Source organism: Rhamphochromis sp. 'chilingali', assembly GCF_963969265.1.
Source record: "Rhamphochromis sp. 'chilingali' genome assembly, chromosome: 17".
Taxonomy (NCBI): domain Eukaryota; kingdom Metazoa; phylum Chordata; class Actinopteri; order Cichliformes; family Cichlidae; genus Rhamphochromis; species Rhamphochromis sp. 'chilingali'.
This window is the reverse complement of record NC_137944.1, coordinates 32,562,914-32,580,426: the sequence shown is the minus strand read 5'-3', so window position 1 is coordinate 32,580,426 and position 17,513 is coordinate 32,562,914. Positions and strand designations below refer to the sequence as shown.

Genomic DNA, 17,513 nt, shown 5'->3' with positions numbered 1-17,513 from the left:
GGAATTGCACCCAGACCCAGGTGGTGTTACCCTTTTCCCTGCGGTGGGGAGAGGCAGACCACCCCGACTCCGCAGCAGCAGGGAGGCCCCACACTCCAGACCGCAGTCGGACGGCCAACTCCTCCTACTAGCCCTCCCGCTCCAGCAGGCCGCAGAGAATGGGGGTGGGAGAAGACTCCAAACCTCCCTCCACCCGCTCATTGTAGTGTTGATGCATATGTGTTCTAAGGTGCAATTAAAACCCAGGAGGGCATGGAGCTACCTGCCAAGGAGCAGCAGGTAAGCGCATAGTCCCTCCTGCTAGGTTGATTCTTAAACAGCATACAAACCCCTGATGGTATTGAGCCAAATACTTTTGTATAATCATGACGATTTATAGCTAAATTAAACAAAATTCTTCATAGGAGAAAAGCGTACCATTTGAATCAAATAATTGGTTGACTAAAATAATGTTATTCCTAAACCAACTATCTAAGAAGAGAGATTTTCTTTTAAATAAAACATCCTTGTTATTCCAGATATAATAACTGTGTGGACTAAAGTTATGCTTGTAAATAAGAGTCCATGCTAAAAAAAGCTTGGCGATGAAAAGCAGAGATTTTTATAGGGATTTTATCAATATCAATATCAAAATTACAAAATTTTAAATTTAAAAAAATAATATTTCAAATCAGATCATTTATAAACAAAGACAAAGTTAGTTCATTTCGTCAATAACAGGCCTTTTATCACAAACCAAAAATGTTATCTGTGTCTTTGATTTGAATTTCTGAACCCTTTCCATAGAGAAACACTTGAAAAACCTGCACTTACACCATATCAGTAGTTGGTACATTGCTCCAGCCCTCATTGGGTCCTCTTATATTATGTGCACTTATAACACCATCACATACAGTTGCCATTGTGACTATGCCCTGCTCAACTTCATCGCCTCCTCATCGCTGTTTGAGACACCTTTTTCATAACATAACACTTCAGACATTTCTTCAGACAATTGATTGATTGGTAATTTATTTCAACATGTGAACAATATACAAGTACATTTAGAAAAGAAATGAGAGAAAAAAAATATACTATACAAATTACATACAAAAAAACATTCTGATTAATTTACATGTTGAAAGGGAGTGGGAAGAAGTATACACTTATTTAATCCCACCCCTGTCCCATAAATTATCAGTGAATATTTAGTCAGCTTCCTTACTGATATAATTTGTAATAAAAATAGTGAACAGATTTCTGATATACTATATACTATAATATCACATCATGAATTTTTTGTTTGTTTGTTTTTAAATAGAGACATTCACTTAATTTAAATATTTTCCTTTTCTTTATAGATCGAGAAGATCATATTTTTATAACTCTTTTTGAACAGTTTTATGTTTGGACATTGCTTTAATTCCATATTCAGTTTGTTCCATAGTTTCACTCCTTGAACAGAAACACAAAAGCCTTTTCTTGTAGTACGTACCTTCATTGTTTTGAAGTTACAAAAACCCCTTAAATTATAACTTCCTTCTTTCAAAAAAAAACATACTCTGAATATTACCTGGCAGTTCTTTATTTTTTGCTTTGAATAGAATTTGTGCTGTTTGGAATTTCACTATATCGTCAATTTTCAATATTTCAGACTGCAAAAATAGTGAGTTTGTATGTTCCCTATAACCTGCATTGTGGATGATTCGAATTGCTTTCTTTTGAAGAGTAAAAAGTGAATGTAATGTGGTTTTATAGTTATTGCCCCAGACCTCTGCACAATAGCTTAAGTATGGTGAAACCAGTAAACAGTAGAGAATATGAAGTGATGTTCTGTCGAATACCTGTTTTGCCTTGTTTAGTACTGCAATGCTTCGTGATACTTTGGAATGAATATATCTTACGTGAGCTCTCCAGTTAAGTTTTTCATCTATTATTACCCCCAGAAATTTATTTTCACTGACTCTTTCAATATCAACACCATTTATTTGAATCTTTGCATTTGTATTTAAACTACTATTTCCAAATAACATAAGTTTAGATTTATTCAAATTTAATGATAATTTGTTTTTATCAAACCAGAACTTCACTTTACTTATTTCATTAGTCATATCCTCCAATAAATTCTGCAGATCATCACCAGAGCAAAAAATGTTTGTATCGTCAGCAAAGAGAACCATTTTTAATACTTTGGACACTTTACAGATGTCGTTAATGTACAAGTTGAAGAATTTTGGACCCAAAACTGACCCTTGGGGTACACCACAAGCAATGTCCATACATAAGGAGCAACCACCATTTATTTTCACAAACTGCTTTCTGTCACTTAAATAACTCCGGACCCAATCTAAAACTACCCCTCTGACACCATAACGTTCCAGTTTTCTTATTAATATATCATGATCTATAGTGTCAAATGCCTTTGTCAAGTCTATGAATAACCCAGCCACATATTGCTTTTTGTCTATGGAATTTGTGATGTATTCTATTGAATCTAATAGTGCCGATGATGTTGATCTGCTTGATCTGAATCCGTACTGACTCTCAGTGAGTAGTTTATGTTTATCTATAAATTTTTCCAGTCTGTTTTTAAACAGTTTTTCAAGAACTTTTGAGAATTGAGGTAGTAAAGAGACAGGCCTGTAGTTTGTGAAATGGTGTTTGTTTCCAGATTTGTATAGAGGTATAACTTTTGCTATTTTCATTCTGTCTGGAAATTGACCAGTTTGAAATGATAAATTACAGATGTATGTAAATGGTTTTATAATAGCCTCAATGACTCTTTTAACCACTATCATATCAATATCATTACAATCCAAAGATTTGTGATTTTTACATTTTTTGACAATTTCAAGAACTTCATTTTCATCAACGGCTGTGAGAAACATAGAATATGGATTTCTGTCAATCAGTGTATCGGGTTTTTCCTGTGCTTTCCCAGGATGAGTGATTGTTCTTGCTAAATTTGGTCCAGCAGTTACAAAGAATTCATTGAGACTATTTGCCACAACATCCATATTGTATTCTTCATGGTCATTACAAATGAAATACTTGGGATAGTTCTTTTGTCCAGTCCCACATTTTATAACACTGTTCAAGATTTCCCATAATCTTTTATTATTATTTCTATTTATATCTAATTGCTTCTTATAGTATTCCTTTTTACTAAATCTAAGTATATTAGTTAACCTATTTTTATATCTTTTATATCTGATTTCAGCATCTTTAGTTCTCGTTCTTAAGAACTCTCTGTATAGAGCATTTTTCTTTATACATGCATTTTGCAGACCTTTTGTTATCCATGGACAGTCCATATATTTCTGTTTCCTACTATATTGCTTTATTGGACAGTTGGTATTGTACAGTAATGTAAATATTCTAAGGAATTTATTATAAGCACTATTAACGTCCTGTTCCTGATATACTTCACCCCAGTTTTCCTTCAATAAATCTTTTTTAAATGCATTCATTCTTTCTTCTGTTCTTACTCGTCTGTACTCTTTTTTACTGTCCATTTTATTGATCTTGTAATTCCTATCATAGATTGTAAAAATTGGAAGATGGTCACTTATGTCGTTAATCAGGAGTCCACTTACAGTCTTATTTTCAATGTCATTTGCAAAAATGTTGTCTATGAGAGTTGCACAATGTGATGTAATCCTGGTAGGTCTAGTAATTTTAGGGAATAGATTCATACAGTGCATTGTGTTTATAAATTCCTCAGTGGTTTTATGTTTATTTGGGTTTAGCAAATCAATATTGAAGTCTCCACAAATGAAAACTTTTTTGCGAGCTATTTCAATAAATGTTTCTTCTATCCAGTCTTTAAATGTCTCAATACTACTACCTGGAGCTCTGTATATACAGCTAATGATTACATTTTTACTTTTTTCTTTACAAATTTCAACTGTAATACATTCTAGTACATTATCAATCACCATCGTCATCTTTTCCACCACATTAAATTTCAAGGATTTGTCCACATACAAGGCCACTCCTCCTCCTCCTTTGTTTCGCCTAGTTATAAATGTGAATTCATAACCCTCCAGTTCAAAGTCTGTTCCTTTTTCCATATTGATCCAAGTTTCTGATAAGGCAATGACACTAAATGGATGTGAAAACTGGTTAAGATATTCTTTGATATGACTAAAATTAGCATAGAGACTTCTACAGTTAAAGTGGATAATTGATAATTTATTCTCAGTTTTAATCCTCTGATTGTAGGCTTTATTTGTATAGTAGCAGCAATTGTTATTGTTAGATGAGAAAAAGTTGTTGTCTGGATCTATTTCATATTCCAAGTCGTGTGTATTGTGATCCATATAGTTAAATGTTTTCAGTTCCAATTGATCATATTCTGCAACTGTCTGACTGATGCAGCTGATTCTTCCAGATGTATCTGAGTTCTTCCTTCCAGTGTGTGTCATAAGTGAGTGTGTGGTTGTCTGTTACCTTGTTTGCCGTCCAGATCGTGTTGCTCACTGATATTTTTCGAGATCCGCCATATTTTTAATGGTCAGAACTTTGGCTTCCTCTGGTGATCCGTTTAGTTTAATGAATATTTTGCAGTTCGTCGTCCAAGTGCCTTGGATTTTTCCCAGCTTCTTAAGGTGTCGCGCTTTTTTGGCTATTTCAGCGTTGTGTTTGGTTAGATGTTCATTGATAAAGACATTAGATCCTTTTAATTTTCTTCCTTGTTTCAGCAGCGTAATCTTGTGCTTTCGATTTACAAACCATAATATAATAGCCGGTATGTTGCCGTTCCTCCTGGGAAGAGGGTGGCATGCTTCGACAGAGTTACAGTCCAGGGCAATCCCTTTGGACCGCAGGAAAGCAGCCACCTGTTGTTCCGTGGAGCTAATGTCAAGCTCTCCAGGTTCCTCGTTGCTGTCAGCGGTCACCGCCTGAGCGTATGACCGGGGTTTAATATGGAGCCCAGTGATGATGACGTCGTTTATCCTGGAGTATTGTTCCAGGTCAGCGACCTTACTTTCCAGGTATGCAATCTTTTTATCTTTTTCGGCATTTTGGATGCGGAGGAGCTTTACCTCCTCCACAATTTCAATGATATTTTTCTGCTGCAACCTGATAGTAGAAATTTCCTCCATTATGAAGTCAAGGGACTTTTTAATGTCCTCGACTTCCTCAGCTGTCGGTGTCCTCTTCGGCCCCATTTTATCTGGTTACCCTGGTAGCAGGTTCAGTCAGCTGATTCCTCAGTCAATGTCTACCAGTCACTGCACCCAAAATGCTTTGCAGGATCGATCATCATACAGAACATTGATTTTCGACCCTTCTCTTGTCAATAATTTGACAATAATCCCACCACTTCTTACAAAGGCTTTTAAAATCAATATTTAGAATATTTGATTTTCTTTATATTTTTACTTCTGCTTACTCTCACACACACAAACACACACAGCTCATTGTAACACTGCGTGTCTTCTGTTTACTATAAAACAAACCACTGCTGCTGCAGCTGCGAAGATAATACACATCACTATCTGAGCACCTTTTCATTCAAAGACCAAACACTCAAACGCTCAGTGATGAGAGTAGCAATTGCAAAGATTGTTTCAGGCCAACTCACTGTTACAACAGTCGGTTTTTACTAAGTAGCAAAGCACATTCAATTACAAGACTATAAATATTCTTAAAATAAGAGCTGCCTATGAGTTTACATCAATATGAGTAAATATGGCAATAAATAAATGAGGTTTTAGTTCATTTGTGGAAGTTATTTTTGACTCTTTGGTCCTACCATCAGTTTTATTATTGTTTATATTTTTGGTTAAATGGTCACTGTCCTGAATTCTGTTCCTTTTCCAAGTGATGTTTCTCAGTCATGTAAACTTCCAAACTTCTTAAAAAAAAGTCATCTGCTAGCGTTAGTTAAAACCCCTACTCCAATGTTTTAAAGAGGCAGATGTAGATGGATTCTTCACACAAAGACAAAAATCCTTCTAACAAAAACGGTAAGAATACATGCAACCTTTTTTTCAACAGTGGCCTCAAAACCACTATTAAGTGATGTCTGGCTGTATTTTACTCTGCTGGTCTGTTATGTGTGCACAACAGCTGCAAATTGTAGTAATCAAGCTCTCCAAGCAAAACCTCTCATAAAGCTGCAGAGACAATTCTAAAAGCATTATAAATTATGGTGTCAACATCATGAAGCTTGAGTAAAGAGTGATTTAATTAAATATATTCTGATACACAGAGATCAAAACAAGACATCAAGATGGGAGCATTCAGTCTCTAGATCTGGCTATAAAAAGTCTGTGTGTATATCTGACTCAAACAGGAGTTGCTGTATTTTAAATTCTCATTAAATATGAAAAAAGGCTTTTGGTAAGAACAGGTAAGTATTGATGAGCAGAGACGTGGAGACTTTGAAAAGTTCTGAGGCTGTGGCCTTGAGATTTTAAAGGGGAACAATGGCACAAAAAAAATCAGTGAACTCCAAAACTGTAGAGTTGTTGTTGTTTTTAAACTTAGATAAAATCATACCTACATTGCAGCTTTTTTAGTGATGCAATCTAATACATGCATCACCTGTGCTGACATTATCGATCACTGGTTAGTCTAACCAAAATGCTTTAAATGGTTTTCTTATTGTCGCCACACTTAGTCTGCATATTATTTTAATAATTTGCATTCGTTTTTAAAACCTAATTTGATTTTCCTATCCTCTATAGGTGGCTGGGAGTGTACACTGTGTACAAGTCCACTCTGAAAGCCTGGTCTCTCGCAAAGTACCTTCTGAATCACTGTAATCGATCCACATCTCTTATCAAGTCCACAGTGCACTTACATCCCTCTGTGTTGTGAGGTTGTAAAACTCTTATTACACTTTTAAACTCAACTGAAATTGGATTAGGACTTGTGTGGTTTAAGATTATAGGTCTCTTATCAGATTGATTATAAAGGTAGTCATCTTTCTTATTTTATTTGCTCATTGATCCTCTGTAAACTCCAATGTTTACGCTTCTCTCAAAGAACAAACAAATGCAATACGACTTGCTGTTGTGTTGCATCACATAACAGCCAACTTCATAAAATTTACAGAACAAGATTTTCAAATCCTCATGTGAAATAAGGCTTTGCTGACAGCTGAACATCAAAAATCAACAAGAATCCTTTCATTTCCAGCATCATTTGTATTGGAGTGCACATTCTTACAACAAATTAGACAACATTATAATCCATTCATCTATTCACTGCCACAGTTCCCCATCACTTAAAACCAACAGAACTGTGTCATCTACAAAAAGCAGAGAAAAGATCCTGAGAGGACTGAACTTTACACCCTTGGCTGCATCTAAAATTTGGCCCTTAAAAAGTATGGACTAGAATCAGTAGCATCCCAGCAGAGTCCAACAAGCAATGTGAACCAAGATCCCTGTTGATGTACACGGTGTCCAGCACATATGGCCTTAAATCACATGATATGATTATTGTGCTCACATTGACCAGCAGAAAAGTCCAGCAACAAATGATCTCCCTATGAGCATGTTCTGACATGGAGGAGAGAATTAACAGTCACTAATGAGTGACTACAAACAGCGCTTCCTGCTCCCACAGACTACAATTTTTTTCTAACTATGCAATGTAGAGATTAGTACCAGCTGACACCCATTTCATATAACTGATATATCATTCTTGAGATTGTGAAGCAAAGCATCATTGTCATCATATGACCCCTCAACTTGAATGTAGGGAATAAACCTCCCAAAATCTATGGGAAACTGGAGGAGTGTCTGAATCCTAATGATGGAAGCATAACTTTAATAACATGATTTGTGAAATATATTACGTGGATGTCTTAGCAGTGGTTTTACTGATGTTTGGATTGCATCATTTTAATGCAGTAAATCGCCCGTTGTGAACCACCTGTATTTTTTATTTAAAGTCTTCTGTGCTTTGCACGTTTCTGGTAAATCTCTGCAGTAATTTTAAGGCCAAAGCCAACACTCGGCATCACAGCAGATTCAGTTCAAATGAGAAATGTTTTATTTTCTTATTTAGTGTTTGTTGATCCGCTGCTGCACTTTACATTGAAAGTATCACCACCTCCTAATGATTATGAAATAAGAGTCTTATACAGACAATACTACACCTTCATTTGTATGTTTGCAAAGTTAAAACCTACTTTGAGAATATATTCTCCTTCAGGTACAAGAATTGAACTGAAAATGATTTAAAAAGCAGCTGAAAAACCTTCATAAAGCCTGGCCTCTCTTATACAAAACACCAGAGAAATTAAGGGTCACACAAGACTTTTGCACAATGTTAAAGAAATTTTAACCATGTAAGCCATGCTTATAAGTCAAATAGAAGTCTGAACAAGTAACAATCCAGCAAACAACAAAATGAAAAATTAAGTTCTAACAGTCTCAGTTATAGCCTCCACATCTTGTTTGAGATCTAAAAGGAAGCCTGTGTGCAACAATATCATTTTCTTTATTTAATATTACTTTTATATTACAGTACTGTGCAAAAGTTTCAGGCAGGTGTGAAAAATGCTGTTAACAAAGAATGCTTTCAGAAATAGAAATGATTGTTTATTGGCCCCAAATGTATTCTGCAGCAGGACAACGACCCCAAACATGCAGCCAAAGTCATTAAGAACTATCTTCAGCATAAAGAAGAACAAGAAGTAATGGAAGTGATGGTATGGCCCCCACAGAGTCCTGATCTCAACATCATCGAGTGTCTCTGGGATTACATGAAGAGACAGAAGGATGTGAGGAAGCCTACATCCACTGTGGTTAGATCTCCAAGATTTGGAACAACCTACCAGCCGAGTTCCTACAAAAACTGTGTGCAAGTGTACCTAGAAGAACTGATGCTGTTTTGAAGGCAAAGGGTGGTCACAGCAAATATTGATTTGATTTACATTTCTCTTTTGTTCATCCACAGCATTTTGTTGACTGATAGAGGTAAAGACCCTACAATAATACTGTGAAAATCTTCTGTAGCTAACATTAGAAATTGTGTTTGTGTCCATGATGAATTTAAACACACTGTTCTTTTATCTCTAATCTCCATTGCATTTCTCATCCTTAAGCTGATAAATGCGCTTTTTCACCCCTAAATGCCAAGTACAATATGTTTGACACCTAGTTAGCATTTCTTTAAATCTGCTGTTTGATGTGGTTGTGGCCTGGTAAACCAAAGATGATGAGCTAAATGCTGAAATGCTCAACACAGTTGGGGTAAACTTCTCTATTGGGGAATTTCTCTACAAAATAACCTGAGCATAAGATATAAAAGAGCAGCACAACGGTGCAACATAACCTCTTATCTTTCAGTTTTTCTGCTTGCTGCAGCCAGTTTTTTTTTTTTTTTTTTTTTTTTAAATTCTATCTACCCCAAGTGTATGGAAAACTAGTCAGAAGCCTATCTCCTCTGTCAATATTGCAGCCTTCATTCAGCAAAAATTCAATACAGGAAAGGTGAGATGCTTCAGAAAAGGGCTGAAGATTGTACTATGATTCCCACTGATAGAGCAGTACTTCAGTTTGCTGCCTCTTAGCACCAGACAGAACTATAAATCGTCGCTTTCGTGTAAGGTTAACTATTGCCAGAAGACTGAAGAAATACAGCAGAAATACAGAGCTCAAAAGCAAAGCGAGACCGGGTGAGAAAAGACATAACTAAAAAAGCTGAGACGTTACAAAATAAGTGCCCGTTGTTCAGCAGTCACTAAGCATCGTCAATATTATCACTGATCTGAATCTTGATGTGAGGCTTGTTATCTGCTGCAAAACAATCACCACCATCACCACCACTACCCTCAAACCACACCAACATTAAGTATAACTTTTTTTTTAAACCTCAGAGTCCAGCATTGCAGCATGCTGCAAGCATTGCAGTGCAGCATTGTCAAGTTAATATGTTTTATCAAGAATGTGGGCAAGTGAAGAGAGAATCTTAGAGGCCTTCTTAGATCATATATTTGCCATGACACACAGAGAAGAAGTGAAGCTGGTGACAAAAGAATGGCCAAATGAGATTGTACAACTGAATCTGACATCAAACAGAGCAAAACATTTCATTTGTTCTCTCAAATACTTCCACAGTTTCTTACTGTCTCTTTGATATATTGTTCATATTTCATGGTTTAGTTCACTATAATCATATGCTGTATAATCAGCATAATACAATGAGGACCAAACTTGCAATTGCAGTGTGGCCACCTCTATAAAAGCAGATGTTTTGGCTATTTGCTGATCTTTGCAGGCGTGTATCCCCCAGCAAATACACCCCTAAATCATATTGTACTATGCTCTGAGAAGCCTAAAAATGCTGGCAGCGAGTGCCAGTGGTGCCTCAGCCTCCTATAGTAGATGCACCTATGGTATGAATTTGAAGTTCTAGGTGATTTTCAGAAAAAGTTGACATCTGACCTCGACCTTGAAGTCAAGGTCACTGAGATTTAAAATTTTCTGAAATTTTCAGTCGATATGGTAAAGAATTTCAAAATTCTAGGTGACATCATTCTTCAGTTATTGCATTTACAAGACCTCTGACTTCGACCTTTAGGTCCTCAAGGTCACTGAAATTCGAACTTGTCCAAGATTTTTAGCAGATGCACCTATAGTATAAAGTTTAAACTCCTACATCATCCTTTTCTCGAGTTATTGCATTCACAATCTTGGACCTGGGTGACCGCATTGTGCTTTTAAGCCTGCAGGGTAAAAACAGTTACCATCCTAAATGTGAAAGTTCATGAAAGCAAGAAAAAACAAAACACTGAATAAGTGTGGCCTGGTTAGAAGGGTTCCCAGGAGTAAAGCATCCAACTTCTAAAAAGAATGCCTTGCAAAGTTGCATCTGCATAACCCACAGGAGTTCTGGAACAATGTCCCTTGGACAGACAAGATCAAAGAGGACATGTTTGGACAAAATGCACAGCGGCACATTTGCAGAAAACAAAATATAGCTCAAACACTTCATACTAATTGCCAAACGTGATGGTCGGGGGGGGGGGGGGTAATTTGGGCTTTTGCAGCCACAGGAACTGGGCACCTTGCTGTCACTGTCACAAACTCCTCTGTACATCAAAGTATTCTAGAGTCAAATGTGAGGCCATCTGTCTGACAGCTAAAGCTTGGCCAAAAGTGAGTTATGCAAAAGGACAAAGATCCCAAGCACAACTCAAATCTACAAATGAATGGCGGAAAAGACAATAATTAGAGTTTTGAGTGACTCGACCAAAATTCACCCTGTCTTAAATGTTACGGCAGGACTTTGAGAGAACTGTGTGTAAATGGATGCCTGCAAACTTCAATAAACTGAAGCAACATGAGAAACAGAAGTGTTGCTGTGAGAGACATTAACATAAACAATCATGTGATTGAAATTTCCTTTGAAATTTACAGTATTGGCAGATTTGTTCAAAACAATATTTTCTTACTGTTAAAAATAACTTGCAAAAATACTTGATTCTAATATTATTTTAGTTTGCATACTATAATTTGCTGTAAAAAATATTGGTACTTGTTGTTCCTCAAAGACATATGTATTTGCAGTATTTTGTGTTATCTTCTCTTTAAATGCTCCATAAATCATTTTAAATGGATCTTTTGCCCAGATTCTTACATGAATACTCCTTAAATGCTGTATAGTGCTGAACTTTTAGGTCAGTGTCGAGCGACCGTAGACAGGTAACACACTACAGCAATGAGGGACTTACTGTGATGCTATGCAGTTAAAACAATGTTCTTGTGTGTGTGTGTGTGTTTATGTTTTTCTTTTTTTCCTTTCAGGTTTTCATTCTCAAAATTAGGGAGACCTTGAGTCTGCTACTTGCCAGTAAACATATTGAGTCTTAAAAGGTCAGGAGCAAATGGAACACAGTGGGAAGAATAAAAAGGTTTACTTATTTCCTCAGGTCGAAGGAAAGCTTGAGGAATTTAAAGTACCCACAGAGGAAGACCTTGGATTTAGTACTATTACTGTACAACTGCTCCTGATGGCAAAGATATTGGACTGTGCATTAGCACCTACTAACAAGGCTGAAAAACACAGACAGGAGTAGAAGGATGGAAAGGAGGGGACCTATGGGAGATCTAATATTGGAGAGAGGAAAGGAGGAAGAAGAGATGAGCTTCAGGCAGAGAGAGCATAAAAGGTGAAATTGAGCAGTGATGAGTTAGCATGTTTGATGGTGTGTGAAATTGTGGTTAGCCTATCTAGTTGCTACGTTTGGGTAATTAGTGCCAATTTACACAGATATGTACTGACCTCCTCCCAGCCTCTCCCATTGGAATAGGAGATAACATCAAGCAGCGGTTTGGATAAGTAGCCATCACTGTTGAAAGAGTAGTCCCGTCCACCTATGGATATATTGGTGAAGTACCTGCAACAGAGATTGGAGAGCAGATAAGTTCTTTTTTCTTTAATCTATATACCTCAAATATGAAATCAATCAATTTGAGTGGAATAGAAAATTGGAATGATGATATGTTTCTGCTGTTTTTAAGGCATTAATTTGTTATTAATTTGTCTCATTTAATTTGCAACAAAGTTCTCTTTGTTGCAAAGTTCTCTCAGAAAAGCGTCTGTTTTGCCATCTTATTTTTCACTGATGAATTTCCATGATGTCTACTGAGTGCATCCATGAACCCTCAGCATTAAGCTCTGCTCACTTCTACTCTATTCTTATCCTTGTTATCCTGTGTTTAATGCAAAAGTTCTAGGAAATCTGCAACACACAATTTTCAACCTTATTACTTCTTATAGAAATTAAAAATAGCAGAAACATTGAGCAATTTCTGCTTCTTTTTATTAGAAAGAAATAAAGAAGCAAAAGAAAAAAGAAAAAGTCCAGAAACAAGAATCAAGTAGTCAGAGCTGTGAAGGTAGGGCTGAGACCTGCACTGCAGGGAACAAACATCAGGGATTCTGTGCTAAAGACAAAACACATTTCTAAGAGGAAATGACATTGTTGAGGAGCTGAGACCATGAGGTGAAGCAAAGACAAGATGGGGTGAGACTAGGAGGGGGACGCGAGATAAAGCAGTAAATTCGCTAAAATGTTTCCCCGACTTCAACTACAACAGCGGGTGGCTTGCAGAAGAACAATATGAGTGTAAGCCATGAAGGTCTTGAGTGCACTTTTAATACTTGAAAAGAAGCAAGTAGCATTGGTGCAAAACAGATAGTGAGAGAGAAAGAGAAGGCTTTGCCTTTGATGTTTTGTAATGAAACATCTACCCTAAAAGCACCTGGAAAAGAGCACATCAAAGCATCCTAATGAAGCCTGCATGTTCCCAAAAACAAGCAACCTCACTGAAAGAAAGCCTTAACAACTCAAGTAACCCTTAATCAACAGTAATCAGTCGTGGAAACACAAAAAATACACTGCAGAAACAAGATGAAAAAGTGATATACCGTAGTAACTAAACTGTTAGCAGCCCAACATCTGACTATACTGAAAAGAATTCAATTGAATTTGGTGAATTTGATTAATATGAATTAAGATGTTTGCAGGCCCATTGCCACAGGTGGATAAAATCAGTCTACCTCTCCAAACATTTATGAAAGATTTGGTTGTTCTAAAGAGCTCACTGAATTTCAGCATGGGACTGTAATAAGATACCAACAGTGCAAAGAGTGGTATTATTAGAAAGTGGAAGAACTTTGAAACCACAGCATCTCAGCCACAAAGTGTTGGACAACATCAAATTAAAGAGTGAGGCTGCTGAGTGCTGAGGGGGCAATGACATGTTGACTCAGTATCTGCAGAGCTCTAAAGCACCTCTGGTGTTAACGCCAAACCAGAGGGAGCTTCATGGCATGGGTTTCCAATGCAGCCACAGAACCTGGGCACCTTGCAGTCAGTGCGTCAATCATGAAATCTCTGTATACCAAAGTATTCTAGAGTTAAATGTCCGACAGCTAAAGCTTGGCTGAAACAAGTTTATGCGCAACAGAAGAACAATCCCGTGCACACCAGAATGGTTGACAAAGAAAGGAACCAAGGTAATGCAATTGTGCAAAGTCCAGACTTCAACCTGATTCAAATGTTGTGATGGGAACTTGCAAGTGACAACAAACCTTGAACTGAAGCACCCTTGTTATGATGAGTGGATCAAAACTCTTCCACAGTGATTTAAAAAGAGTGATAAAGTCATCTAGAAAATGATTACTTCAAGTTATTGCTGATAAAGATGGTTCCATAAGCGAGGGAATTATTGAGTGTACTACAGTTACAATGGCCACTGTCTTTGGACTGTGGGAGGAGCTGGAGGACCCAAAGAAAGCACATGAAAACTCCAAACAGAAAGGCCTGAGCTGACCAGAATCCTTGAAACTTCTTGATGTGAAGTTAAAGTGCCAACACTGCATGACCTTGCAAGTAGGTCCTAAGTTGAAAACACTTCAAACTTCTCATGTTTTTGACATAGTCATCATTACTTTTTTTTTTGACATGCAACTGCAACTCAAATGCACAATCTACTCAAAATATACTCCAGTCAGAAACTCTAAGATCAGAATAATTATTGAAGAGATACCTGTAAATAATAAAATAAGCATCAACCCACTTTTTTCAGCATCATTTCCAGTTATCGTAATAAAGTGAATAATGCCAAATCTACTGCAAATTGTTTCACATTCAGAATATTCAGAAGGATTCATTTAATGGATATTAACTGGTTTATATATATATATTCAATGTCTCAAAAATGAGGCTAAAAGCCTGCTGTCATAACCTTTCCCAGGCTCACAGTGCAGAACCGCTGTCAATACAAGAGCTCTCAGTCATTTTACTTATTTTTCTTTTTTAAATTCAGCACAATGAACAGTAAAGGAGCACAAGTGAAATGAGATTTGGCTCCTTTATGAGCAACAAATGGTGGATTCAGCCGACTTTGTTCCCACTTCTCAAAGGGAAACTGGCAGGTTTATAGCCACTGCTTTAAAATAAAAACTTTCTTTCAGCATGGTCATGCAATGTATGCACAAAAAGATAATTCACTTCACGGCTTATATGCAAGAGATTTGGGCAAAACTGAACTGCAACTTTAACTTGTCATAAGCAAACAAACAGAAAATCATGAGGCTGGGTGAATTCATTTTCGGTTATATTAAAATAGATTTCTACCCTTTTAATGTGTATGTGTTAGTCCCCATAGGGAAATTGCTCCTCTGCATTTAACCCATTCAACCAGTGAAGCAGTGGGCAGCCACCAATGCAGCGCCCGGGGAGCAGTGTGTAGGGACGGTACCTTGCTCAGGGGTACCTCAGGGTAACCGTTCAGTGGAGTCGAACCCCCGACCTTCCAATCATGGGGCCACAACTCTACCTACTGAGCTATCCCTGCCCCTTTTTTTTTAATATATATAACCATAACAGCCATAAAACACCACAGCTGCCATTATATCAGAATACAGTTGTGTATATGATCATCTCAGCCTTCAGCAGCCGAAACAGCAAGAACTCCTTTGACACATCAGCTACAGATGTAACCTCGTAGACCACGCACCTCTGATGGCATTTTTACAAAAAGAAGGCACTTGTGTATGTGCCTCTGAATTCATGAGTACCCATTTCATGACTGGAAAGTGTTTGACTTTCCTGAAAATGGAAGGCTTCTAACCCGCTGCTGTGCCCACAAGCAGCTGATGTTGCCTGACATCTGGCAGGTCCCCGAGGTCGTCAGTATTTCTGTTTCACCTGCTTTTACACCTGAGAAAAAGTCTGCCTCGAGGCTCGCAGTGGCACGAGAAAGAAATGTCTCCATCCCTTCTGCCAGGTAAAGCTGGATTGCAGCTGAGTGTAGGCTACAATGTCACACCCCCCACCCTCACCTCCCTTTTTTTCCTTTTACTTCCACTATCCTTTTATCCTTTACTTTGCCTCTGCTTCTTACTTCCACCCTACCATCTCAAATTCTCTTGATCCCCCCCCCCCCACACACACACACACGGTACAGTACAGCGCAGAGATGCAGGGTACCAGCAGTGACAGCAGCAAGAAAGTCTGAAAGAGCAGCAGGAGCTGGAGGAGGTTGAGAGAGAGCATGAGAAATAAAGATAAGGTGGAAGGGGAAAAAAAGAACATCTTGGAAACTGTGACTAAGATAAAAGTAAGAGACGGGGAGAGAGACGAAGAGAAAGAAGAGTGCAACAGAAGAGGGAGACAGATGCAGACAGCGAGAGCGTACGCAATACAGAGAATAAGACAAAGAGGGCTGCATGGCACAGAAACATGATTCACTGAAGTGCTTCACTGAGAATGGGTACCAGCAAATAGGTCTGCTACCGGTATGAACCAGCAGCTGCTACAGGAAAAATCCAAAAGATAAGTTTAAGAAGCTCTTTAACCCGCAATGTAAATTTAACAACCAATCCTCTCCCCAACAATGTCAAATCAAAGGAATAGTTAATAGCATAATAGTTCATTATTTTACTTTTCAAGGCAGAGATAAGATGCAACGAGTCACCCTTCAGTAAGTGCAAGGTTTCATCTCAATGGTTTATTCTGTTATACCCCTTACAAGATCGCTGTTGTATGTGTGACGTCTTAAATGGAAAGCTTTGGTTTTGTTTGTGTTTTCTGTCCTGTAGGTTCCACTTGCCAATCAGACGAGCCGCGAGTTCCTTTTCTATGAATGTTTGTGTACTGAGCTGCCAGCGCTCATGCTAACTGCCCAGATCTTCCTCTACATGTACCAAAGAAACATCTGCTGAAGCCTCAGGGAACACCTTTGTTAAAAAAAAAAAAAAAACATAATTAAACATTTTTGTCACAGTTTTGTTTTTTTCACCTTCTGATGTCACTCCTCATACAAGTATTTGAAATTTAAAAGAAATCACTTGATTTATTCTTTATTAAGAATAAAGGTCACTGGTAACTGCTAACTATACTTTGCACACTGTTAAGCATGAATATCCAAATACCCCTTTCTTCTTATTCTTATTATATTCTTATATTATCTTATATTCTTATATTATGGTTGTATAAATGTTGGGATAATTATCCAAAATTCATCATACAAATTGTAAAAAATAAATAAATAGCGTTCTCTCTTCTGTCATATCTCTAGCCATGTGATAAGATAAATTATGGATTTATATCTGTGGATTTGGTTTGATAGTGGTTAATGGGACTGACATGGAAGTCTGATGGAATTTATATTTTGGTTCACCTTATTTATGTAGTTTTACACTTTATTCATATTTGCAAATTTCTGTTAAAAAAAGGGTGTAAATATCCATCTTATTTTCATAAGCTAGCTAGATACACAGTGACCACCCAGTGACACAAATTTTTATCTGTCAAGGAAGCTTCTGTAGGAGCAGTTCATTGCAGCTTGATCCATAAAAAACCTACACAGCTTTGTTAGTGTCTTCTACATGTTCTTTTTCACTGCTGTAGTAGCCATTTCTTAATGTTTCGCCAACTTCCCTTTATTCACTAGGAGGTCTTTAGCTATTAAAAGTCAACAGATATACATATTTTTTAGATTCAATATGTTTTAAAAGTGAATGCAAATAAGTTTTAGTAAATATTATATTTA

General features: G+C 37.2%; 1 protein-coding gene across 1 annotated transcript in view; it reads right to left on the bottom strand.

Annotated features, from left to right (window-relative positions):
* The window catches only part of grin2da (glutamate receptor, ionotropic, N-methyl D-aspartate 2D, a), a 162,268-nt gene that overhangs the window by 79,379 nt on the left and 65,376 nt on the right, over positions 1-17,513 (bottom strand). The window contains exon 7 of the mRNA XM_080864011.1: positions 12,232-12,346. Coding sequence (XP_080720137.1) covers positions 12,232-12,346 — 115 coding nt within the window. The remainder of the gene's footprint in view (positions 1-12,231; positions 12,347-17,513) is intronic.